Genomic DNA, 26,579 nt, shown 5'->3' on the forward strand with positions numbered 1-26,579 from the left:
CACATTGCACAATGAGTATAAAAAGAACGATTGACCATCCACCCATTCAGTCAGCACCACGTGTCCTGTGCACCGAGTGAGGCAGGGGTCCTGGGGCAAAAATAGCATTTGATCGTGTAATTAAAGACAGTATCACAATGGAAATACAAAAGGGGCTAATTAAGGTTACAGAGGACAGCACGCGTCTGGTATTCTGAATGTTTGAGTGCTTGACTTCCTTTTAGATACATAGCTTTAAAGATTTTAAGGGCAGAAGGAACCATTAGATCATATAGTCTGGCCTCCTGGGTAACAGGCTACAGAATTTAATCCAGTTACTCGTGAACTGAACCCAATAATTTTTGTTTGGCTAAAGCACATCTTCCAGAAAGGCATCCAGTCTTCATCTAAATACTTCAGGAGTGAATAATCTTCTGTTTCCCTTTTTAGTTTGTTCCAATGGTTAATTGTCCTCGCTATGGAAAATGTATGGCTTACTTCTAATATGAATTTCTCTGGCTTTAACTTCCAGCCATATGTTCTTGTTTTGTCTTTCTCCACTAGAATAAGGAGGTCTCTACATACCAGTGTTTTGTCCCTGTGCAAGTACTTCTACACTAAAGTACTTATACAGTATAATCACATCATCTCTTGGTCTTCTTTATTAAAAATAAACAGACGGAGCTCCTGGAATCTCTCACTACAAGGCATATTTTCAAGCCCTTAAATCATCTTTGTGGCTCTTCTCTGCACCCTTTCCATTTTTTTTAACATCCTTCTTAAAATGTGGACAACACACTGGATGCGGTATTGGTCTCACCATACTGTATACAGAGGTAAAATCATGTCCTTGGTCAGAAATTATCCAACAAAATAGAGCTTCATTGGAAAATGCTGGTTTGTTGAACTGGACATTTCCCATGAAAGTGAGTCGGGTGCAATGAACTTTCTCTAGACCACAGGCAGGGTTGTGGCAGAAACCTGCATGGTTAAGTGCCAGCTGGCTTGGGGAGCTCCAGCCAGCCCTGTCATGCAGACTGCCTTGGGGCCAGGTATTCCAGTCTTCTCAGGTCAGCTGCTCTGGGATAGCTGCACCATGTAGACTGCCCCAAGACCAGAGACCCTGGTCTTCTATCGTCTGCAGCTCCAGGGCAACCCTGCCATGGAAAAGGGAGTCCTGGCTTTAACCAGGGCTCAGCTCCCAGCTCCACAGCAGGGAATTTAGAAATCCTGGGATGGGATCCTGATTCCCAGGGTCTGCGGCTCTGGGGCAGCCCTGCGTTGCAGACTACACCAGACCGGGGACCCCAGAGCTTTGAGACTCCCAGGCCAGCTGCCTATTTGGGACACCAGCTGGTCCAGGAGTCTGGAAGCCCAGGGGTCCCCAGTCCAAGGCAGTCTGCAATGCAAGAGAAATTGACATTTTTGTTTTTCTCTTAGCACTGTGAAACTGACAAGAATGTCAGTTCACTCAGCATCTGCTGGTGTCCCTGGGAGCAAATTTCATGTCGGACACACCATGTGTTGGTTTTTTCCAGAAGAAAGTTTGGAGGGGATTTCGGGTCACTTGCTGGAGGATTCTCTGCTCCTTGAGGTCTTTAAACTACAATTTGAGGACTTCAATAGCACAGATATAGGTGTGAGGTTTTTTTTGTAGGAGTGGTGGGTGAAATTCTGTGGCCTGCGTTGTGCAGGAGGTCAGACTAGATGATCATAATGGTCCCTTCTGACCTAAATATCTATGAATCTATGGTTCACAGGAAGTTTTGAAATAGCAAAATTTCCTGTGAGCTGGAAATCCTGCATTTCAGCCAGCTCTTCTCACTGCTCCCCAGCTTAAACCTCCGAGGATCACTGTAGCCTTTTCACAGCATCACCCTGGGACCTCTAGTTCTGTTGCTTGTCCACTAGGACTCCTGCGAAGACCATGGGAAATATCTGTATGTTTACATATATTATGTGTACCTCTGTTTCTTTTATTGCTGTTTTGCCATTTCCTACCAGGGTTCAAAGAGTAACTCCTTGCTTGGATCTCCCCACATGTCCCAGCAAGGCAGACAATGGTTGCAGAGAACCCAGTCACTGGTACTTAACTGACAATACGGGTGTCAAGGCCTTTGAACTTTTGCCTCTGACCAAGCTGGGCACAACCCCCCTAGCTTGGGAGAGGGGAGGGGCCCTTCAAGTGGGAAAGTTAAACAAAGAGCTTGGGAACTATAAAAAGGAGAGCCCTGATGAACAGAGAGGGAGAGGCAGGGTCTGCAGGGAAGGAGATTGAAACCCAGTCCCCAGAAGCAGGGGTACCTGGGATAGGTTGGGCCAGCCCAGGTTTTGAGGGAAATGCTGAGGATTACGTAAGACATATGCCCGTTGGCCTTTAGTTGCCTTAACACTTCTCTCTCTGGTCACTGTGTTCCTATGGATACATAAATAATATCACTCTCCTGGGCCTGGAACTATTCAATATTTTCATTAAAGATTTGGATGATGGAGTAGAAAATAAACTCATAAGATGTGTGGATGACACAAACCTGGGAGGGGTCACAAGCTCTTTGGATGAGAGTATTAGAATTCATAATGACCTTGATACATTGGAGAATTGGCTTGAAATCAGTAAATTAAAATTCAGTAAAGACAAGTACAAAGTACTAGACTTAGGAAGGAAAAATCAAAAGCAAAAAATCCAAAATGGGGAATAACTGACTAAGCAGCAGTTCTGCAGAAAATGTTCTGGGGTTATACTGGATCACAGACTGAAATGGGTGATGCTGTTTTGAAAACAGGAAATGTCATTCTGCATTTTATTAATAGAATTGTCATATGTAAGACACAGGAGGTAATTGTCCTGCTGTACTCAGCACTGGTGAGGCCTCCGCTGGAGCAGTGTGTCCAGTTTTGGGCTCTCTCTCTACAATGGGTAGGTAGGACAAGAAGTAATCCACTTAGATTGCAGCAAGGGAGAGTCAGGTCAGATATTAGGAAAAACTTTCTAACTATAAGGATAGTTAAGTACTGGAACAAGGTACCAAGGGAGGTTGTGGAATCCCCGTTGTGACATTGCACTCCATATGTTTTATGGAAATATGCTTATGAGTGTGAATATGATGTAACTGGAATATGTTTTATGCAAAAGGTCTCATGTAATGTACCATAACAAAAGTTATAACCTACTGAATATATTCCTCCTATTTGTATGTATGTATCATTCTTGTATCTGAAGCTAGAAATATGAAATATGACTCTGAGGTCCTATTGTAATAATGCAAAGTGTGGGCCATTTATGGTGGTTTAGAATCTTGATGGCTCCGATTGACTGGGACAATTGGTTGTAGATTGTTTATTTACCTGCAAGCCTTCCTGTGTATGTGTGGGCCAGCCTGTGGGTAATGAACAATGAGGTCTCATATGACATCCATCTTAAATCCATCTTAAATCTGGTACTGCTGCTGAGCAGCTTTTAGTTGAAGTCTGCAGCTTTTGGGGTGTGGACCAGATCTGGGTCTGTGTTGCAGCAGGCTAGCATGTCTGGCTCAACAAGGCAGGGTTCTGGAGTCCCAAGCTGGCGGGGAAAATGGGCTCAGAGGTAATTTCAGAATGTGAGGTGACTGTCCCAAGGGGGTGTCTGTGACCGAACCCGTCACACACATCATTGGTGACTTTTAAGAACAAGTTAGACAAACATCTATCAGGGGTGGACTAGGTATACAAAACCTGTCTTGGTGTGAGGGGATGGACTAGATGACTTTGTGAGGTTCCTTCCAGTCCTACATTTCTATTTATTCCAAGATTTTATAAGATATTCAGGCCTGATGATTTTTTAAAAAAGTTTATCCCTACTAGATACTGTTTAACATCCTCCTTAGTTACCTACAGACTGCAGAGTGGTTCACCCTCTTCATATACTTTGAATACACATCCTGCTTCTATTCAAAACCGGAAATGTTTATTGAACACTTCTGTCTTATTTGCATCATTATAAACTATTTTACCATCTCCATTTGTAATGGGCTACACCTTTGTTAGAATTTGTTTGTTTGTTTGTCTTTACTCCTAATATACTGAAAAAAATGGTCATTATTGTTCCAAGCCCTGCCAACTGTGGAGTTTTTCCTGATAGCTTTAGCTTCCCTTATCGATTTTCTACATCTCAGAACTTCCAATGTATATCGATTGCTATTAAATTCCCCTCTCTCCATCTGCTGTACATTGTTTTTTTTAAAATGTCTAATTGCTGCCTGCACTGTCCCACTGCACCAGGATGGGCTTTTGGCCAAAGTTCTAAGGCAGTGGAACACCTAACTCCCTAAGGCTCCTTTGTAATTTTCATCCTTCATTGGCTTTCTAGGACACATTGAGCTCCAGCTGGTTGGAGGGAACAATGCCTGCTCAGGACGTGTGGAAGTAAGACATGGAGACACCTGGGCTACAATCTGTGATGCACGCTTTGATCTCAAAGCTGCCAGTGTTATCTGTAATGGACTAGAGTGTGGAACAGCTCTATCTATCCCAGGAAGAGCTCATTTCCAAGAAGGACATGGACCAATCTGGACTGAGGAATTCCAGTGTGTAGGGAATGAGTCACACCTCGTGTACTGTCCCAGGATATCACATGGGAGTCAGACGTGCTCACATGCAAATGATGCAAGTGTCATATGCTCACGTAAGAATTTGGCACAATGTCTCTAAAATCCCAGTCATGTGTATTCTAGAGTAGGGTGCAGCAAACAAAATGATCTCACTCTGTAGGGAGCTGGGATAACAAAGCAGCTATCAGCTTCTAGTTAAACCTAAACAACTCGATATAACGGGAATGGGTTCAATCCCTCCAACTTTCCTTTTCTTTATTATTTAATATAAAATATCTTAAATGCTCCCTCTCTAAACCCCTTCTCCCTTCTCCCCAGGGCACACAGGGTTCCAGCTGGTGAACGGCAGCACAGCGTGCTCAGGGAGGGTGGAGATCCAGGTTCTTGGTGCCTGGGGAACCCTCTGTGACTCACTCTGGGATTTACCAGATGCCAACGTGCTCTGTCGTCAGCTGGACTGCGGCTTCGCTGTATCAAACCCAGGAGGAGGGTATTTTGGGAAGGGAACTGGCTCTGTCTGGACAGACACATTTCACTGCAAAGGGACTGAAACCCATTTGGGCCATTGCCCTGTTACTGCCCTGGGGGCCTCTCCGGTCTCACACGACAATGATGCCGGTGTGATTTGCTCAGGTAAGTGCAAGAGAGATGCTGGATTAAGGACACCTACCCCTCAGTGTGTGATGCTGCCCCAGAGCAGGGGAACCTCAGGACACAGCAAGGGGAGGGGGAGCTAGATCCTAAAGCACAGAAAATAACAGTAAATGTATTAAAGATAACATTTAAGTCAATAATATCATCACAAAAGAACGGTTGTGACTGGGGAAAGCCCTGGATTCTCCAGTAAAAACATTAGCAACTCTGTCCTCACATGGGCAGCGGAGCAGGGGCAGCACTTTGTCCTTCGGGTTACATCAATGTCACCGATTCATTGTCCCCAGCCTTCTCCAATAGTAATTAGAGGGGGAGCTGGTAGTGACTCCCAATATGGAGCTTGCTTCACACTTTCTATGATAAAATATTCTCGGCACCTTCCTTGATGGCTGGAGCCTTTGCAATTTGGGAAGGGGTCAGTGCTGGGGCCAGGGAGGTGCCTTCTCCTCCTGCAGTGAGATTCCTTCCAGGTTTGGCTGAATTATAAACTGCTGAATATCAGCATTTCCTTTCTCTCACGTGAGTTCCTGGGGGTATTTTTGGTAGCCCACCACAGAGAACGTAGTGCTTTCACTCACTGAGGTTTTTTTTACTTTTTTCACACTTTTCCAATTGAAAAAACTCCAAAGATTTTTTCCCCTGCTTTCTTACTTTCTTACACATTTTTACCTTTTTCTAACTTTTTACAGTGGAAGAAAAGATGAGCAGCGGATTGGACTAGATGACCTCCTCAGGTCTCTTCCAGTCCTAATATTCTGATTGTGTGAAAAAATAGAAAGGGGGAGGAAGTGGCAAACCTGTACATCCAAAACCTGGAATGGAAAATTGAATGTTTCATTTACCAAAAGTTGAAATGAATCAATATTTTAGTTAGAGTCCAAACAAAAATTTTCATTCCATTTCCATATCCCAGTATCTCAGATCTGTTTAAAAATTGAAATACTGCACTCAAAATACTTCACAGGAAAAATTTTTGGTTGTTGACCCTCTCTAATATTTAGCTTTTATAAAAATAAATAAACAGCATTATTTAGTTCATTTAGTCAAAGCCAAAGGCACAAGAATTAGAAAATACCAGAATTAAGGTTATCTATATCATGTTAATTCAGTCCCCAACCCTCCCTTCTGCATATACATTATGATACAGTCTAATTGCATCAACATATTCTATTATTCTCACCTCCCCCAGGTCCTGCCTCCTTCAGTGCACAGGGAAGATGGTGCTCAGGGGATGGAGGAGCTGTAGAATATTTCTTTTTATCCTCCTCATTCAACCTGTGACCCAGGGCCTTATTCACTCTACAGACCGTACAAACACTGCACTGAATACAGAATTATTAATTTTTTCATTGGCTTTTCTATTATGCTCATTACAGTAGTGTGAGAATGCCCCACAAACATTAATGAATTTGTCTTCATAACACCCCAGGAGATAGCAGACTCTTACGAGGTCCATTTCAAAAGTGACTTAGGCACTTAGAAGCCCAAGAATAACATTTTCAAAAGGCCTAAGTGACTTAGAGACTTAAATCCTATTTTCTCTAGTAACATAGGAGCCCAAGAACCATACAGACTGCTCCCTCTTGCTGCCTAAGTCACTTCTGAAAATGGCACTTAAGCTCCTATATCATTTAGCTGCTTTTGAAAATTGTGCTTACAACGATTAAAGCCCAAATTCCCAACTCATGACTTATTTGGGGTGATTGGGCAGCAACCTGAGACCCTCAGGGCCTGATTCTCCAGAGTACTCACCATTTCTGCAGAGTTTTATGTGTTCAGAGTACTCTCCAGACATTAATAAAGCCTCACCAAACTCCAGGGAAGTAGGTGGGGAAGTATTATTATTAGCTCCTGTGGCAGGTTGGATCACGGAAACCCCTTGGGGGCTGCCACCTGATGTGCCAAGACTACTTCTGCCTCTGCTTTCCCTGCCAGCTTAGGACTCCAGCACCCTGTCTTGCTGAGCCAGACATGCCAGTCTGCTCCAGCACAGGCCCAGCGTCTGAAACACGTGTCCCAAAGCTGCAGACTTAACTGAAAGCAATTTAAGAAGTGTTCTTGTCTTTAACACTCAGATGCCCAACTCCCAGTGGGGTCCAAACCCCAAATAAATCTGTTTTACCTTGTATAAAGCTTATACAGGGTAAACTCATAAATTGTCCGCCCCCATAACACTCAGAGAGAGAGAGATATGCACAGCTGTTTACCACACCCCTGGTATTAATACATACTCTGGGTTAATTAATAAGTAAAATGTGATTTTATTAAATTCAGAAAGTAGGATTTAAGTGGTTCCAAGTAGTAACAGACAGAACAAAGTGAATTACCAAGTAAAATAAAATAAAACACGCAAATCTAAGCCGAATACAGATAAAATCTCACCTTCAGAGATGTTTCAATAAGTTTCTTTCACAGACTGGATGCCTACCTAGTCTGGGCACAATCCTTTCCCTGGTACAGCCCTTGTTCCAGCTCAGGTGGTAGCGAGGGGATTTCTCGTGATGGCCGCCCCCTTTGTTCTGTTCCACTCACTTAGATATCTTTTGCATAAGGCGGGAATCCTTTGTTCCTCTCTGGGTTCCCACCCCTCCTTTTCAATGGAAAAGCACCAGGTTAAAGGTGGATTCGAGTTTAGGTGCCATGATCACATGTCACTGTAAGATTTCATTACCTGCTTGCCAGTATACAGGAAGATTTAGAAGTAAAACAGAGCCATCTACAGTCGATTGTCCTGGTTAATGGGAGCCATTAAGATTCCAAACCACCATGAATGGCCCACACTGTGCTTAACTACAATAGGACCTCAGAGTTATATTTCATATTTCTAGTTTCAGATACACGAGTGATACATTTGTACAAATAGGATGACCACACTAAGTAGATTATAATCTTTGTAATGATACCTTACAAAAGACCTTTTGCATGAAGCATATTTCAGTTACATTATATTCACACTCATCAGCATACTTTCACAAAAGCATACAGAGTACAATGTCACAGCTCCATTTTACAAACGGTAAAACGGAGAGAGAAAAGCAAAGGACTTGCCCAAGGCCACTGAGTGAGTCAGCAGCAGAGACAGGATAAAACTCAGTGTTTTGATTTGCAGCCCTGTGCTCATTTCACCCGACCTCGCTGCCTGACTGCAGAAGAGCGGAGCAGCCACATCTTGTCTTGAGCCTAGCGGCAGTTGTGAATACTCAGTACTTATGCAAATCAGACCCCATAAAAACTGGCTTCAGAGACCTGCACAGTATCACCTGTGAAGTCTGCAGCAGAGGCAGGAACAGAACTGAGCTCGACTGAATGACGGTCAGTGCTAGAAACAAGAGCATCCTAGTTCTTCCTGCACTCCCCTCCTCGTTCTCCACAGGCCTTCCAGCTTCTAAAGTGAATGAGGCAGGGGTCATAGAAGCAACAGCCTAATGCTGCACAACCCCGATTTATCCATCCTGGGCACTGAAAGTGGCCAGGGCCCTGTGGGAAATAATTCACGAGAAAATTAATTTTAATGGCCAGCCAACCTGATTCCCTTGTGGCTAAATGGAGCCCGTCTTATGGGTCTATAGATGCATAGAGTTTTAAGACCCAAACAGGCCATTGTGATCATCTGCTTCTCCTCTCACCATGGGGACCCCTCCTGCTTAATGAAGTTTGAGCTCCCCTCTCTGCCCCATCTTCTCATCCATGTACAGAGTCTCCATAGGGCTTCTTGCCTGGCTGGAACTGGGGTCCTTACAGAGAAACCTACTGCAGAAGCCCTGGATTTCAACCTTCTTTCTAATAATGGACACATAACTTCCAGGACTGTCTCCCACAGAGCCCAGAGTCTCTGGTGCTGTTACACACCATGACTAAGCCTATGTGGCCCTGCCCAGAACTCTCAACAGACATCTACTCTCCTCTTTACAACTGATACCTTTGTACCTTGCGGGTAATTCACCTGGCAGTTCTCCTGCTTCTCACAGAGGCTGCTAGCGGCATTCCTACCTGAATTCCCTGCAGCCCTGCCCTGCCTCTCCTAACTAGCTACCCAGCCCAGACCCTGGTTCTTGGAGGGAACTCCTCAGCAATTGCTGGAAGGAGAATTCCTTCTAAGGAAAAACACCTGGTCCCTTCCATACGAGCTCCATCTGCCATGATCCCATCCGGCCTTCCTGCGGAGCTGTGGTACCCAGTTATATCCATGAGCCTCCTCGGAAAGCCCCAGATCTACTCTCTACCCTCACACTACACTAGCGGCATACCTAGGACAGGAAACTTGGGTGGGCCCCAGCTTTCCGGGGTGGGCAGTGACAGGAGGAGCAGAGGGAGGGGTGCAGGAGGAATCCGGTGCCCTGGGAAGGGGGCAGGAGGAAGGGGGGCTCTCCTCCCTCCACCCCTTCCAGCCGAGCCTTACCGCTCAGCAGGCACCCAAAGCTGAGGCTGCCCGGGGCACACAGGCTGCGGGGCGTGCCTAGGGTAACCAGATAGGAAATGTGAAAAATTGGACAAGTGGTGGGAGGTAATAGGCGCCTATATAAGAAAAAGCCCCGAATATCAGGACTGTCCCTATAAAATCGGGACATCTGGTCACCTAGGCGTGTATTTTGGGCAAAGTGGGGTCCCACTAGGGCTCAAGCTCTGCTCACCCTTCCCGACACTGGCTCAGTGTCCGTCAGCCCAGCCACATCCCTTTCCTGCCAGTGCCGGGAGCTGCTGCCCCGGTCTCCGGCCCCAGCACTAGCCCCACCCAGACCTGCCCTCATGAGGCACACCCCCTGTGGGGCTAGTGCTGGGGTCAGAGACCAGGGAAGCAGCTCATGGCGCTGGCAGGAGAAAGATGCGGCCAGACTGACGGACACTGAGCTGGGGGTAGGAGTCCCAGCCTGTGGATTCGGGGGCTCCAGCCCTGATTTGGGTGGGCCTGGATGATCACTGGGTGGGCCACAGCCCACCTGTGGCTACACCCCTGCACTACACTAGCTGCATGCAGGCAGTCTCCTGGTCCAGTCTTAGGGTGAACTCCTGGCTCCGTTGAAGTCAATGGAGGTTTTACCATTGCCTTCAGTGGGGCCAGGATTTCACTCTTAGCTTTGAAATGTTATTTGGCTACCAAGATCCTTGAGCTGTTTGGATCCAGTGCGCACACACTGCACCCGTCAGGTTGCCATACTAGTACATACTGTACCTGACACAGCCAGTGGGTGTGCCCTGCACTGACTCTGCTGTTGTCTTTTAACATTATCAGTCTCTCCTGGCTGCACCTGGGTCTGAACTCGGGGAGTAATTCCTAACTTACCACCTTGTTATCAGAGTCTCTGATTCTGAGACACACGCAAAGACTGAGATTCACATCCCAAGGGAGTCACAATATTCACCAACAAAGCACGTCCCCTTCCCCACCCCACACACAACCTGCTTCTTGTGCTATGAATTGATCAGCAGGAATCTCATGTTGGACTCAGAGATGACACCACACTTCAGGGGACAGCTCCAGTCAGAACCACCAGTTCCGGGAACTATCTAACACTAGGAGCTCCTGCACTGGATTCACGTGAACCAAGAAAGTTGCCACCTACTGAGCAAAGATCAGGGGGAACTAAGGGAATTTACCAACAATAACCTGTTCCTGACCACCATAAACCCTGCTCTTCCATTGGCCAAACTTCCTGAAGGCAAACTTGGCTAAATCATTCACGACCCACCTGCTAAGTGCTTGTGCAGACACCGTTCACTGTCTTCCAGGCATTTAAGCCTGGATAAAGTGACTATAAACCTCAGCAGCCATTCCACCACCACACACAGAGACTATTTTCCCAATCAGTAATCGGCAGGAATTCCCTCGCTCACACATTTAGAGAGTCCGTTGGCAAGCCCTTGTGTCAAGCTCAGAGTTTTACAATCTTCATAGCACCTTCCACTTATAGATTCATAGGTATAAGTGTCTTCTGACAGAGATTGTTCCCTTTAACACTGTGACACACTCTGATGACTGGCTTATACCTTCTTTTTGAGAAATAGTCAACAATTTCATGTGCATTATTTCTAATGTATAAGACAGAGTGTTATTCAGTGTGTTTCCCATCTCTCCTGAGCCCAGGTCACTCTGAATCACTCAGACTCCTGAATGGAGAGAGCTGGTGTGACGGGAGAGTTGAGATTTCCCTCCGTGGTGTGTGGGGCAGAGTGCTGGATGACCAGTGGGACATGAACGATGCCAGCGTGGTGTGCAGGGAGCTCCAGTGCGGAGTCGCTGAGAAAGCTTTTATCCCCCCGAAGCCTGAGAATGGAACGGGCCCTGTGGGGCTCAGAAGGGTTCAGTGTACAGGAAATGAGACTCGTCTGACTCTCTGTGACATCTCCACGTCTGAGACAGCCCAGGCAGGAATTGCTGAGGACGTCGGTGTCCTTTGCTCAGGTGATTCATTTCCAAATCTCACAAACATTTTCTGTTCAGCAGGAAAATACATATTAACAGCTGCGATCTATCCCTGCAGGGAGCTGGCGGATCAGACTGGTGAATGGGACAGGACGCTGTGCCGGGAGAGTGGAGATTTATTACAATGGCAGCTGGGGGACAGTCTGTGATGATTCCTGGGATCTGTCAGACTCCGATGTCGTTTGCAAACAACTGGGATGTGGACGTGCCATCAATGCAACTGTCTCTGCTCATTACGGGCAAGGATCCGGGCAGATCTGGCTGGACGATGTGAACTGCTCTGGGAACGAATCCGATCTCTGGGCGTGTCCTTCCGGGGGCTGGGGCCAGCACAACTGCAGACACAAAGAGGATGCGGGAGTTCTCTGCTCAGGTCTGTTCTGGGAATGCTCACGTGAGTCTGGTTACCAGGGGATTAAATGGAGGGGGCAGATGTTTAAGGAGATTACTGAGAATGATATCTCCCTGACTGTCTCTGCCTCCCTTTCCCTTGTGTAAGTACCGACCAGGATCACCATTAGAAAGTCCTCAGCTCCCACAGAGAGGTGTTGGAGATATTGCAAGATTTCCCTTAGAATGCTAGAAGGCTGCATCTCAGGTATCTAAAGGAGATTGTATGATGGAAAGCAGTGACTGAAAAGGATGTAGGGTCCTAGTGGAGAAATAACTGAACATGAGCTCCCAGTGCCGTGTGTGGCAAAACGGGCTCAGGCGAAGCTTGGATATATAAACAGGGGAGTAGTGAGTAGGAGTGGGGACTAAATTTTACTGTTGTACATGGTGCTGGTGAGACAGATACTGGAATACTGTGTCCAGTTCTTATGTCCAGAAAAATTGGAGCAGAGAAGAGCCACAAAAGTGATCTGATGAATAAAAGCCTTACGGTGAGAGATTTCAGATGCTGAATCTGTTTAGCTTATCAAAACAATCAAGAGGTAACTGGATTACAGGGCATAAGTCCCTTCACAAGGAGAACATACCATTTACTAAAGGGCTCTTTAATCTAATGCAGAAAGGCAGAACAAGAGTTGATGGCTAGAAGCTGAAACCAGACAAATTCAGATCAGAAAAACGGCCCAGGTTTTTAACAGGGAAGGTGATTAACCATCAGAACAAACTACCGGGGAAATGGTGTGTTCTACATCTCTTGAAGTCTTCCTGTCTAGACTGTATGCCTTTCTGGAAGCTATGCTTACGTTAAACTCAAGTTTTAGGCTCTATGCAGCAGTTTTACAGAAGGTCAAATTATTTGATCTCATGATCCGTGTCACACTGTCTGGAGAGACTCACGGCACTAAGTGCCCACCTCAGGGCAGATGGTGAAAAAGGCAATACCCCAAACTGCTGGTGTGTTCTATAAGTAGATTTCACCAAGCCAGTAACAGATGTGAACTCCTGGACCAATGTTCCCTCTACTTTTTACATCCATGTGCGGAATGAATTTTGTTCTGTGCACCAGTATAGAGGTGATGTTGGTGGGGTTGGGGCTGAGGGGTTCAGAATGTGGGAGGCAGCTCAGGGCTGGGGCAGAGGGTGGCTGTGGACGGGGTGAGGGCTCTGGCTGGGGGTGCGAGCTCTGGGGTGGAGCCAGGAATGAGGAGTTTGTAGTTCTGGCTGCCCTGGGGCTGCAACGGGAAGAGAGGACTCCCCCAAGGCCTCTCTTGCTGCAGCAGCCTGGGGCCAGGGGAGAGGCACCTCTCCCCACTGCGGCAGCTCTGGGGCTGGGGAAGAGGTGCCTCTCCAGTCTAGGCCCCTGTGGCTGCGTGCCTATGCGGCCTTTGATAGCCTTCTGTGTGTCCATATGGCCACGCAGCTCAGAGGGAACTTAGTCCTGGATCACTGTATCTATCTTACCATGGAGTCACAGACAGTCCCCTTAGACTCTCCAGTCTATTCTCACCCAAACAAATTGGACTTAGGGATAAGTGGTCACTTACACCAAAAATCAGATCACATTCAGGTTTCTTCCAATCCCAAGAGACCAGCCACCTACTCAGATCACTTGGTACCCTGGATCTTACACCAAAGACAATGCCTGTCGCCAATCCTGTAATAAACTATATACAGGTTTATTCACGAGGAAAAAGAAATAAAAGGGTTGTTTACAGGGTTAAAGCAAGCAATCACCTACACACAAATGAGTTAACATTTATATCCTCGGAGTGACAGAGTTGTAGTGATCTGTCAAGTCCAAATGTCCTTCAGCGCTGACCCAGGGGTAACCCCTTGGGGTCTCGGGCTTCAGTTTGGTTTCTTTAGCCCTGTCACAGTTCAAACAGCCAAAAAGATGAAAAATCGTCCCATCTATTATTTTTATTTCCCTCTTCCAGCCTTCAAAGCAATAGGATAAGACCTTCTGCATGTACTACATGCAGGGGATGGGTGGCGGGGATCATTCCCGTGCCTGAGTTCATAAGTTCAGAGCAAACATTTTCAGTTATGAAGCAAAACTTACATATGTTCTTGTAGCATGGACCACAGACATCACAAGTGAGATTAATGCCAGGAGCAACTAACCAGCATTTCATAAAGTCTAAACACTCAATACATTCTTACAAGACTAATATGTTTTCAGCAAAACTAACACACATGTGACCCTGCATGGTCTCCAGCTACGAGATTGTAAGTTTTCAGCCAAGGCCTGCAGCCTGGGCAAGAGCTGGCATCTGGCCTGCCAATGTCATAATCCTTCCCGGCCTTTATCTTTTACAATCTGTATGTAGCTGCTGCTAAATGGTGGCCTTCCAGAGACTCCCACTGTATTTCTAAGGGGCCTGTGGTGTCTAAAAGAGTCTCTTACTCCTGGAGTGGTTCTCTAGCAGTTGCTCCTGCAGAATGATGCACAGGATCGTTAGCAATTGCTGGGATTTCACTCTTCACACCCCAGTTCATTTCAGAATCAAATGATTTAAATTCCCTTTTTCTGCATTTCCTTCTAGAGTTCACAGATCTGAGGCTGGTGAGCAACAGTGACTGTGCAGGGCGGCTGGAGGTTTTCTACAACGGGACGTGGGGCAGTGTTTGCTCCAATGCGATGTCTGGAGTCACCCCAGCAATTGTCTGCAAACAGCTGAACTGTGGGGACGGAGGGCAGATTGCAAGTGACTTTGAATATGGAGCAGGTTCTGGTCCCACGTGGCTGGACCACGTTGCATGCAGTGAGCAGCACGGTTCCCTCTGGCAGTGCCCGTCAGAGCCCTGGGATCCAAATTCATGTGATAACCGAGCAGAAGAGACCCATATTTCTTGTACTGGTAATTCTGAAACTGCCTGCACGCGCGTGTGCACACACATGATCGCAATGTGTTTAATTAATTGAAGGGTTAGGAGAGAACGTGTTGTTGTTGTTCACATCTCAGTGTAGGCAGATCTAAATTCTCAACACAAGATACAAACATATTTTCATGATGTTTTATAGGAACAAGTATTTGTCTGATTAACAACAAACATGGAAGTTAATCAATTAATTTTAAAAGAGACCGGTGTTGGACGCTGCGATAGGGTAGTCTGAGAGCCAAGAAAAGCCTCTCCCTAGAGACCGACATTAGGCAGATCTGTAGTTATTAATCCTTTTGGGATGAACTATCAGAGATGGACCCAGGCTGTGCAGTTTGGGTGAGAACTGGAATCCCCCACAAGTCTGGGTGCATGTCGGCCTGTGTGTCTGAGTAACAGCTGAATAGCAAATTAATTAGGTATTAAATGACCCAGAGTTCACATTTCAGTTTTTTTTTTTTTTCATAGACATTTAGGTCAGAAGGGACCATTTTGATCATCTAGTTCACACAGTGCTGAAATTAGGGGTTTAAAATACATATAAATTCTACTCCCACATCACACACACAACCCAGTGCATTCACCTCAGCTTTTTCTCTCCATAGGGAAAAAACCAAAACCAACTCAGACCCTGTTTGCCGAATGCCCGAACTCTCCAAGCTGCACAGGTATCTCTGCTTCTCACTGTCTCCCTCTTGGTCCCTAAGTTGTCCCAGTATCATGTGAGGTTTCTGAATTTCTAGACCAGGAGAAGTTACGCATCGTGGGAGGAGAGGACAGATGCTTGGGGAGAGTGGAGGTTTGGTACCGTGGCTCCTGGGGAACAGTTTGTGATGACTCCTGGGACATGGCGGATGCGAATGTTGTGTGTAAACAACTGGGCTGTGGATCTGCTGTATCTGCCCCGGGCGAGGCTGCATTCAGCCAGGGGACTGGTCCCATCTGGGTGGAGATGTTGAATTGCAGAGGGACAGAGTCATCTCTCTGGGACTGTCCTGCCAAGCCCTGGGGTGAAAGCAACTGTGGTCATAAGGAACATGCTGCCGTGAATTGCTCAGGTGAGTGACTGGAGATATTTCTGCTACATGCTGTAATATTCAGAGAGAAGGATGGTTTAGCCCACCCATCCCCTTTGGTCCCAGACCAGGCCCTCCCATCTCCTGTGTGCCGCAGCATCCTGGATGTTGAGGGGTGGAACGTTTGTGAGGTCAGACTGGCTCAGGCATCAGCCCACATAGCCCCTGCATCCATCATAGGCCCCACTGTGCTGGTTTGTTATGAGAGTCCTCATTGCTGCACAGAGCACAAGGGACTTGGGCCCTAAATCACTAACAAACAGGCCCAGTGCTGCTGTGAGGGAGTTTGTGGAGGTGACAGCTGGAGACAACCAGGGACTCTCAGAGGTGAGGATCCCCCCGGGAACAAACAAGTCACCTCCCCTTTGCTACAGGTTCGTGGGCTCCCAGGACTCTCACAGGCTAATCTCTCCCTGTCGCATGTTCATTTCCATCCAGCTCCCCCGCGCCGCCCTCCGACCGACAGTGGGAGAGTCACGGTGCCCGTGGTCATCTGCATTATCCTGGGGGCCCTGCTCTGCCTGGTCTTAATCATCCTGGGGGCGCAGGTGCGAAGTGCCAGGGCACAGCGCAGAGGTGGGTCCTGATTGGTGTCACTATGTGAAATGTTTCTGCAATAGCAGGGGGGCTGCAGGGGGTCAGGGTGAGGGGAGATACCAGGCTGGGTGGGGTGGCCAAGGGTGCCTGTTAACGCCTCTCTCTTTTACTATTTCATTAACTGTCTGGCAGTGGAACAGCCCAACCATGAAATCTGGAGATGATACTGGCTAGGGACCTTTACAGTTTCAGAGAAACGGCATCTGTATCCCCCCGCCCACCCTCCAGTGATCCACTCCAGGAATGCCTACTCAGGCCTCCTGCTGTCACGTGTCTCTGGGTGGGAACCCCCTGTCCCATCTCCTTGCGGCCAGGGGGTTTTAAGACTGCTCAGCCCCCTGCCTTCCACTCTGATACCCCCAGCAAACCAGTCTGCCTACAGGCCAGCCCCCATGCTGTGCTTTCTCCCCAAGGGCTATGAGCAGGGCATTGCCAGCAGTTACAAGTTACCACCCAGCTCTCTCTCAGCAGATTACACCTTATTCCTAGGTTAAAACTGTGACAGAGAAAACATTAAAAACAATAAAAATTCCTCCACACTTGCTGAACATACCAGAATTCACCCATCTTCCCCATGGGCAGCCTGGTAGACCAACATCCCTCCAACGATTCAGTGTTTGGATCCCCATGGACAGAAGGTCCTGCCCATTGCAGAATCAAAATGAAGGCCCTGAGTCTTTTTAAACTCAGCCTTTCATATCAGAAGTCCTCCTTTGTCTCTTGGTCTCTGGTAACCCAGTTTGAACCAGTCTGTATAAACCACCCTGAAGGTTTTTACCTTTCTGGAGTTGATTACAATCTCAGTGATTCACCTTAATCATCCACCCACCCACCCACACACACAGAGTGTTTTTTCTTCCTGGAGGAGCTGTGGTAACCCTCCGACATGCAGTAGAACATAAACCATTCATAGCTTTAATACAGTGATTCCCAAAGATACTGTCTGGAGCTGCAGTATCTGCCACAGGGAGGGGATCTGAATATCATGAGGAGAGACATCATGGAAAAGGGACCGAGAGAAATTGGAAATATTGTCAAGGAAAAAAGGTGTATAAAAATAGAGCTGTGGTAAATAGTTGTGAAGAGAGTGATCCAGTAGAAAAGACAATCTTAGGAAGGAAAAGTGTGGGAAAGGAGCATTTTACTGTCTTGTACTCAAAGCTGGCACTTGTCGGGGATTTTACATCTATAACACACTTTATACAAACATTAGCTACCAGCTCCTTGGCAAGAAGATACAGGATGGGACTGCCATCAACATACATGTAACAGTCACAACTTTGCAGTAAGACAATGACTATAATCAGATCTCATGCTTCAGGGCTTCATCCAGTCTCCTGCAGGGGTCAGGAAGGAATTCTGGGAAGACCCATCTTTGTGTTTTGTTTTGCTTCGTTTTGTTTCTTGCCCTCCTCTGAAGCATCAGACATTAGCTACAGAGGGATATGTGTCACTGGATGGGCTGGACCAGTCCTCTGAGGTGATACAGAGAAACCTCTTTCGAAGATAGGTGGGTGGTGTGTCTTTTCCACATGTTCAGGGTCAAACTAATTGTCAGATTTGGGGTCAGGAAGAAATTTCCCCCCAGGTCAGATTGGCAAAAAGGGACCTAGGGGGATTTTCCTCTTCCTCTGAAGCATGGAGCGTGGATCACCTGCCAGGATTATCAAGGCATCTCTCAACTAATCAGTTCCCTGCCACTGCGGGACCCTTGGGCATTGGTGGTACCTTACTCACTCCTGCTTTCTGCCTGTGGCACACAAGAGTTTATTCTCCTGAGGACTGAAATGCTTTACTCTAAGTGCATCTTTGGGCTCAAACCTAGGGTATCTGGGTGAAATGCAGTGGCCTGTATTATACAGGAGGTCAGACTAGATGTTCTAATGGTCCCTTAAACTCCATGAAAAAAAAGAGGTTCTCACCATTTTGCAGATTAACACCTGCGTGGGGGAAGAATTATTTAAGCTGCTCCAAAGGGGAATAGCCAGAAATAATGAGATGAGATTAAAAAACATTTAAGATGAATGTGAGGAAGCTTCCTGACAGCGAATTAGCCCTGGGAAGCATCATCAAAGGGCTGTTGTGGAAAGAAACCCTGTCACCTGGCTCATTTAAATTCCAGCAGTGGGAATGTGCGGTAGGGTTCAGGCTCACACTGGGCCCACGGGCAGGGGCTGGATGATCCCATAGTATTTCCCATCTCTGGTTTCAATGACCCTGTGCAAACCCTGCCCTTTGTTTTCAGGCTCCAGAAGACCCTTGGATCCCTTCTCTGAGGCCGTGTACGAGGAGATTGATTATAACCTGATGAGAAAAAAGCAGGAGATGTTCAGTCGCTCAGGTCTGTGGGTCTCACTCTTAACAGAGAGCAGCTTTCTAATGCCCCGTCCATCTGAGGCCCTGACCCAGAGTTAAATCACTGCAGCTTCAGCCCTGTGAGCTTGTCATTGGAGCTGGGCACAAGTCTCCGTTATGAAATGTTTTGGTGAAAAATGCAGATTCAGAGGCACCGAAACATTTCACAAATTCCTGTCAATTTCACCAATTGTTCCAAATACACACAGAACGATTCATTTCATTTCAACACTTTCTAAAGAAAACATTTTGTTTTTTTTCAATTGGATATTACTTTTCCATTAGAAATTTCCTTTAATATTATCGGGGAAAAAAACAAATAAACAAGAATTAACAAATGTCCAAAAGAACACCAAATGGTTTCATTCAACCTTGAACTTTTTTTTACTTTTGCATTTCCCAAAAATTGCCAAAAAAAAAGTCATTTTTGGCTCAACTCAAAACAATCTTATGTTTTGCTTTTTCCCCGCAATGGTCAGAAAACCAAATCACCTGGTTTTTTTGCCAAGCTCTAGCTGTGGGAGCTGGGTCTGTGGTGAGACCAGAAGTTACTCATGTAGACTGAGAGAGATGGATTTCCTTCCCACCATACACTGAGTGTCCCAGTTCTAGGGACAATTAATTTCCCATCTGCCCGTCCTGCAGCCTTGGCGTGTAACCAGTGAGGGGTCAGGAAAGCGACAGTCTGGGGAAGGCTAAACTATCATCTGAAAATTTCTTTGGAGCACTGGAGCAGGGGATGTTCTTTGCCCCCCTCCCACCGCAGCCACTGGTCTGTTGTGTCAGCTCCCTCCTGCCCCCGGAGCAGAGAGATCAGCCCAGGAGAGCCTCATGACTTTGAGTCCTGGCCCTTTTTTCCTTAGTGCCATTTTGTCTCAATGTCTGATGGGAACATCCTGCCCAAGGGCTGTGCTGTGGTGGAGCTCTGAGAACATGCTCAGGGCATCTCCCAGCATCATTGCCAAGATGGTTACAGGGAATCACAAAAAGAAAAGGGGTACTTGTGGCACCTTAGAGACGAACAAATTTATGAATCACAGACTCTGCTTTGGGCCTTTCTTGGTTTAATCTGGAAACACCATGGAGAGCTGATTGACTGATTCATGGGGGAGGTGGGTATTTACCCTTAAGAAGGAGGAGTCCCCTCTGTGGCTGAGGAGGCCAGGAGAATTGTGGAACTTCCCTGGACCAGCAGCCAGAGACGGGCCTTTCACTCACCACAGCATCCTTCAGGTCAGATTGTATCATCCCCTCAGTCACATTTACCACAATAACATGGAGATTTCTCTTGGGGAGTCTGTGTCAGGCTCTCACTGCTCAGAGTTGCTGTGAGTCACCATGTCCTGTAGAGGAAGATATAGACTGAGACTGGAAATCCTGCTCCAGGCCCCGGATGTGTTCCCAGTCCCACAGTTGTGCTGTTCTCACTGTGATGAATTTCTGGTTCTCGTCTCTCCAGTCTCCTATTCAGATGATTCAGTGACGAAGTTGCAGTATTACACCGGGGACAGCGAGGGGGAAAATGATCCTGGATCAGAACAAGGTAATGGGGGAGGGGCAGACTCAGGCCAAGAGACCCAAATCTGGGCAGAGAAATGAATTTCTATCACACTTTCTGCAATCGCAGCCATTTCCCCTCACACGGTTCCCATTTTACACAGTCGGGTCTCATCCCATTGAAAAGGATTTCTGTCAGAATCTCAGGATGGGAACATGTGACCATCTCCTGAGCACACTGAGTGGCTCCCAGTGACCTCCCCAGGTGAGGAGCTGGAGGAGACGGGTCAGTGTCTTTGGGTGGAGGCGTCAGTGCCCAGCAGGGCTAGTCTCTTGTCCCCAAGAGAGAGAGGAATCAATCATAGAATCACAGAAAATCAGGGTTGGAAGGGACCTCAGGAGGTCATCTAGTCCAACCTCCTGCTCAAAGCAGGAACAATCCTCAACTAGATCATCCCAGCCAGGGCTTTGTCAAGCCTGACCTTAAAAACTTTGAAGGAAGGAGATTCCACCACCTCCCTAGGTAACGCATTCCAGTGTTTCACCACCCTCCTAGTGAAAAAGTTTTTCCTAATATCCAACCTAAACCTCCCCCACTGCAACTTGAGACCATTACTCCTTGTTCTGTCATCAGCTACCACTGAGAACAATCTAAATCGATCCTCTTTGGAACCCCCTTTCAGGTAGTTGAAAGCAGCTATCAAATCCCCCCTCATTCTTCTCTTCCGCAGACTAAACAAGCCCAGTTCCCTCAGCCTCTCCTCATAAGTTATGTGTTCCAGTCCCCTAATCATTTTTGTTGCCCTCCTCTGGACTCTTTCCAATTTTTCCACATCCTTCTTGTAGTGTGGGGCCCAAAACTGGACACAGTACTCCAGATGAGGCCTCACCAATGTCGAATAGAGGGGAACAATCACGTCTCTTGATCTGCTGGCAATGCCCCTACGTATACATCCCAAAATACCATTGGCCTTCTTGGCAACAAGGGCACACTGTTAACTCATATCCAGCTTCTCGTCCACTGTAACATCTAGGTCCTTTTCTGCAGAACTGCTGCTGAGCCATTCGGTCCCTCGTCTGTAGCGGTGCATGGGATTCTTCCGTCCTAAGTGCAGGACTCTGCACTTGTCCTTGTTGAACCTCATCAGATTTCTTTTGGCCCAATCCTCTAATTTGTCTAGGGCCCTCTGTATCCTATCCCTACCCTCCAGCGTATCTACCTCTCCTTCCAGTTTAGTGTCATCTGCAAACTTGCTGAGGGTGCAATCCACACCATCCTCCAGATCATTTATGAAGATATTGAACAAAACCGGCCCCAGGACCGACCCTTGGGGCACTCCACTTGATACCGGCTGCCAACTAGACATGGAGCCATTGATCACTACCCGTTGAGCCCAACAATCTAGCCAACTTTCTATCCACCTTATAGTCCATTCATCCAGCCCATACTTCTTTAACTTGCTGGCAAGAATACTGTGGGAGACCGTGTCAAAAGCTTTGCTAAAGTCAAGGAACAACACGTCCACTGCTTTCCCCTCATCCACAGAGCCAGTTATCTCATCATACAAGGCAATTACATTAGTCAGGCCTGACTTGCCCTTGGTGAATCCATGCTTATTGTTCCTGATCACTTTCCTCTCCTCTAAGTGCTTCAGAATTGATTCCTTGAGGACCTGCTCCATGATTTTTCCAGGGACTGAGGTGAGGCTGACTGGCCTGTAGTTAGTTCCCAGGATCCTCCTTCTTCCCTTTTTTAAAGATGGGCACTATATTAGCCTTTTTCCAGTCGTCCGGGACTTCCCCCGATCGCCATGAGTTTTCAAAGATAATGGCCAATGGCTCTGCAATCACATCTGCCAACTCCTTTAGCACTCTCGGATGCAGTGGATACTTGTGCTCATCCAGCTTTTCTAAATAGTTCCGAACCACTTCTTTCTCCACAGAGGGCTGGTCACCTCCTCCCCATGCTATGCTGCCCAGTGCAGTAGTCTGGGAGCTGAACTTGTTCGTGAAGACAGAGGCAAAAAAAGCATTGAGTACATTAGCTTTTTCCACATCCTCTGTCACTAGGTTGCCTCCCTCATTCAGTAAGGGGCTCACACTTTCCTTGACTTTCTTCTTGTTGCTAACATACCTGAAGAAATTCTTCTTGTTACTCTTAACATCTCTTGCTAGCTGCAACTGCAGGTGTGATTTGGCCTTCCTGATTTCACTCCTGCATCCCCGAGCAATGATTTTATACTCTTCCCTGGTCATTTGTCCAATCTTCCACTTCTTGTAAGCTTCTTTTTTGTGTTTAAGATCAGCAAGGATTTCACAGTTAAGCCAAGCTGGTCGCCTGCCATATTTACTATTCTTTCTACACATCGGGATGGTTTGTCCCTGTAACCTCAGTAAGGATTCTTTAAAATACACCCAGCTCTCCTGGATTCCTTTCCCCCTCATGTTATTCTCCCAGGGGATCCTGCCCGTCAGTTCCCGGAGGGAGTCAAAGTCTGCTTTTCTGAAGTCCAGGGTCCGTATTCTGCTGCTCTCCTTTCTTCCCTGTGTCAGGATCCTGAACTTGACCATCTCATGGTCACTGCCTCCCAGGTTCCCATCCACTTTTGCTTCCCCTACTAATTCTTCCCAGTTTGTGAGCAGCAGGTCAAGAAGAGCTCTGCCCCTCGTTGGTTCCTCCAGCATTTGCACCAGGAAATTGTCCCCTCCCCTTTCCAAAAATTTCCTGGATTGTCTGTGCACCGCTATATTGCTCTCCCAGAAGAGATCAGGGTGATTGAAGTCTCCCATGAGAACCAGGGCCTGTGATCTAGTAACTTCCGTGAGTTGCCGAAAGAAAGCCTCATCCACCTCATCCCCCTGGTCCGGTGGTCTATAGCAGATTCCCACCACGACATCACCCTTGTTGCTCACATAAGATTGTCCTATGTTATAATTACAGATGGGCTCAGCCCAACTCACTGATCCAAACCCACCAGAACTTTGTGGGAGGGGGGATTTGCAGATTCTGACCCCAGCTTCGGATCTCAGTTTTGGGGCTGGCACCTGTCGCTATAACAGGCTGAAGCAAAATCCTGGACCTGAACTTCCGGGCCTGGCCCCATCTCTAATCATAAACGGGGCGGCATTTCTCCCCGAGCTGCTCTCAAGGGAGTCCATGATTCAGGCCATGTGGGAGTTTAGCCTGTGGCTGGGGGAGGAGACACTGAGCAGATGAGCCAGTTCTGCTGAGAAGCTGGAGCGCTGCCAAGCTGAGCCCTGGGCTGCCTGAAAGGCGAATGGAGAGCAGGAGCTCACAAAGGATCAGGCCAGTGATCTTCCAGTGGGAGCTTTAATTCCTACAGAGGGGAGGTTCCCCCTCCCCAGTGAAACAGGAAAATTCAAACCTGTCTGTAGAGATCAGCTGGATTCACACAGGCCGGCTCTGGCCTGGCAGTGCCCGTGTTCCAACCTGTTATCTCAGCACAACCCAGATCCTGCTCCCACTGAAATATATAAAAGAGCTGCTGTTGGATTCTGCAGGGACAGGATTGGCCCCTTGTTATTTCTGGGACTCCTGTTTCACTGTAGTTCTCTGATTGTGCCCTTCTCAGCATGGGCCCCCTGCAACTTCCCCTCTCATGTGCCATGACAAACAGCTCTAGTTAGAAGGGCCACTTGCACTGAAGAGACGCTGCTGGTGCCCTGGGCTGAGTGTGGTGTTTGCTGTTCCAGAGGGAGTTTCTCCAGAGGGGTCTCGGTTGGATTACGATAACGTGGAGGAGCCTGCCTTGAACGACGTCCCCCAGACTCCAGATGGCCGAGGTGAGCAGTGAATCCACCTCTTGGAAGCAACGTTACCATGACGAAAAACTAACTGTATTTCCCAGTAGGGACAATAGTGGTTTGTTAAGAAAACCAGGAAGTTCACCCACCAGTATTGTCTATTGGCATAACACTGGGGGCGCTGACCAGGTGCATGACAAGAGCTGTGTGGAGGCCCAGGGGTAGGGAAGCATGTGATATCCTAGGTCATGACAGAGACCCATTGCAGGGATGGAAGGAGCACTTCGCTCAGCAGCTGTCCATGCTGTACTTGACTCAGGTCACTGCCTTGTGACCCTCACTGCCAGGAGCACGAGGGTTCCTCACTATTTATAAAGACAACCCAAATCAGAGATCTCTACAGTACAGCAATGTTCCCTGCAAGCCTTTCCTGGCATGCAGCTATTGCAGCTTATATACATCTGTGTCAGACACACTGGGACAGGGGGTGGGTGGGACATGGAGATTTTAAACCCAAGGGCCCATGTCCCACCCTTATTAGCTGGCTCAGCTCCCAGTGGTGTCAGTACGTTGGAGACTGATGGCAGTTTATGGGGTAAACTTTATCAGGAGAACGCATTGAAAAGACATTTTTAAGATAATGTCAAGTTTAGGAAGCTGGGAAAAATTGTGGGCAATTCCAAGTCATTTACATTTGTAATTATTATAATAGCATGCCTTGTGGAGCAATGCCTCTGGACTAGATCCCAGTCACCTCTTTCTATAACTCCCCCTCTGCCTCGTCATGTGGAAGCTCTAGGATCCACTCAACCAGCAATTGAAATGTATCCGATAAATGTGATACGTGAAATCCCCCAGTCTAAGGGTTCCAGAGGAAGGCTCCTCTTCCCATCCTGAGGGTGGAAGTGCTGAGAGATCCCCAGGGACCAGTGAGGCTGGTGCATCTGTCACTTGTAGTTTATTTCTATCTTCACTGTGACTATTCTCTTAATTACTTCACATCTTCACATCAGATGCCCCTGCGCTGCCTGGAGATGTCCCAGGGGATGGTTATGATGATGCCAGAGAAGTGTCTGACCCTGAAGGTGACACTGGCTTGGGGCAGAATGAGGAGGAAGGCACTGAGGCGAGTAGGAGGAACGGGGATTCACAAGGAGGTGAGTTTGCACTTCACACTGTCTCTGCAGAGTGGGAGGGCTGGAAATGTGAGGTACGCAGCAAGGGAACAAACCTGGCCAACCCAGTGCCTGTGAGAAAAACTCTCCTTCTCTCTTCTTTTCATTCCCTCAAAGCAGAGGCTTCAGTGCCTGCAATGGTGACAGGAAAAGTGGGGTCCTTGCTGTATGATATTTCATGGTCAAACCAGCAAGATCCCTCAATCTCTAGGTTCAAATCCTTGTGTGGCTGCCACACCCTGGATTACTGGATTGCTACCAATTTACTGCGCTTGTATCTTTTGGGCAGAATCTTATAAACCAAAGTCCTGTTAATGCTGCACAAATATTAAAGAGCTTGTGACGCTTCTTGTAAAAATTGGGCATTTGCCCATTATCCTTGGCCAATATCTCCCCTCCCCTCCCCATTGTGTCCTCAGCAGAGACATCACCAGCCACCCCAGAGGAGGTGCAGTGGTGATGAAATGTGATTTGCTTCGTACTTGATAAGAATTATGTGTTCATGTTTGTTGTTAGGGCAGAGTGAATTATACAATGTCCTTAACTAAGAGCTCCTTGCTCGTAAGTGATTGGGTTTTGTACATGAAGTGACAGGTAAATACAGTTGTTACTTGGCACCTTTAAATGGTCTGGAAACCAAGGGTTTTACTTCCAGAATATGTACAGAGGTGATGGATTAAAACTTGTCATGGACCCAATCAGAAGAACGAAGAGGGAACATTTTCTAACCCATGTTGCAGAGTGCGCTCCACCCTTGCAATGCAGCCAGACCTCGCTATAAAATGGATCCACTGACTGTATGTGTCTCCCTTGGTATTTTCAGGTTGGAATCTGCACTCACTAAGGAATGACGGTGTTTCTGGGATGGAGAAGGAAACCCCGTTCCTGCCCCCTAGAGACCCAACTTACGATGATGTGGGACATGGTGACTCTGGGAGATCAGTATCAGAACAATGTGATTGGACAAAATAACCTTGTGATGATGGAAAAGCTTTGCCTTTTTCTCTGAGAAATGTTTCCTTTGGCATGATGCCCAGAGACAGACCCTGCCTGGTAGATAGACAAAGCAGGTGTTTTTTTAGAATTTGTGAGAAGTTGCAGGAAATTCAACGGCGAGTGGGAAAAGATTCACAAATTTCCTCTGTATAACTTCCCACTGATTGGCCAGGATGGACTTTTCCTGCTTTTTTATCCCTGT

At 47.2% G+C, this 26,579-nt stretch overlaps 1 protein-coding gene across 1 annotated transcript in view; it reads left to right on the top strand.

Annotated features, from left to right (window-relative positions):
* LOC144268876 (antigen WC1.1-like) overlaps positions 1–26,353 on the top strand; it is a 50,115-nt gene extending 23,762 nt beyond the window's left edge. Inside the window, exons 3-15 of the mRNA XM_077824165.1 lie at positions 4,325–4,639; positions 4,884–5,198; positions 11,302–11,619; positions 11,699–12,013; positions 14,580–14,894; positions 15,522–15,584; positions 15,660–15,974; positions 16,383–16,568; positions 18,835–18,930; positions 20,404–20,487; positions 24,156–24,245; positions 25,220–25,363; positions 26,205–26,353. Coding sequence (XP_077680291.1) covers positions 4,325–4,639; positions 4,884–5,198; positions 11,302–11,619; positions 11,699–12,013; positions 14,580–14,894; positions 15,522–15,584; positions 15,660–15,974; positions 16,383–16,568; positions 18,835–18,930; positions 20,404–20,487; positions 24,156–24,245; positions 25,220–25,363; positions 26,205–26,353 — 2,705 coding nt within the window. The remainder of the gene's footprint in view (positions 1–4,324; positions 4,640–4,883; positions 5,199–11,301; positions 11,620–11,698; positions 12,014–14,579; positions 14,895–15,521; positions 15,585–15,659; positions 15,975–16,382; positions 16,569–18,834; positions 18,931–20,403; positions 20,488–24,155; positions 24,246–25,219; positions 25,364–26,204) is intronic.
* Positions 26,354–26,579: the final 226 nt, after the last annotated feature.

Source organism: Eretmochelys imbricata, chromosome 1 (assembly GCF_965152235.1).
Source record: "Eretmochelys imbricata isolate rEreImb1 chromosome 1, rEreImb1.hap1, whole genome shotgun sequence".
Classification (NCBI taxonomy): Eukaryota; Metazoa; Chordata; order Testudines; family Cheloniidae; genus Eretmochelys; species Eretmochelys imbricata.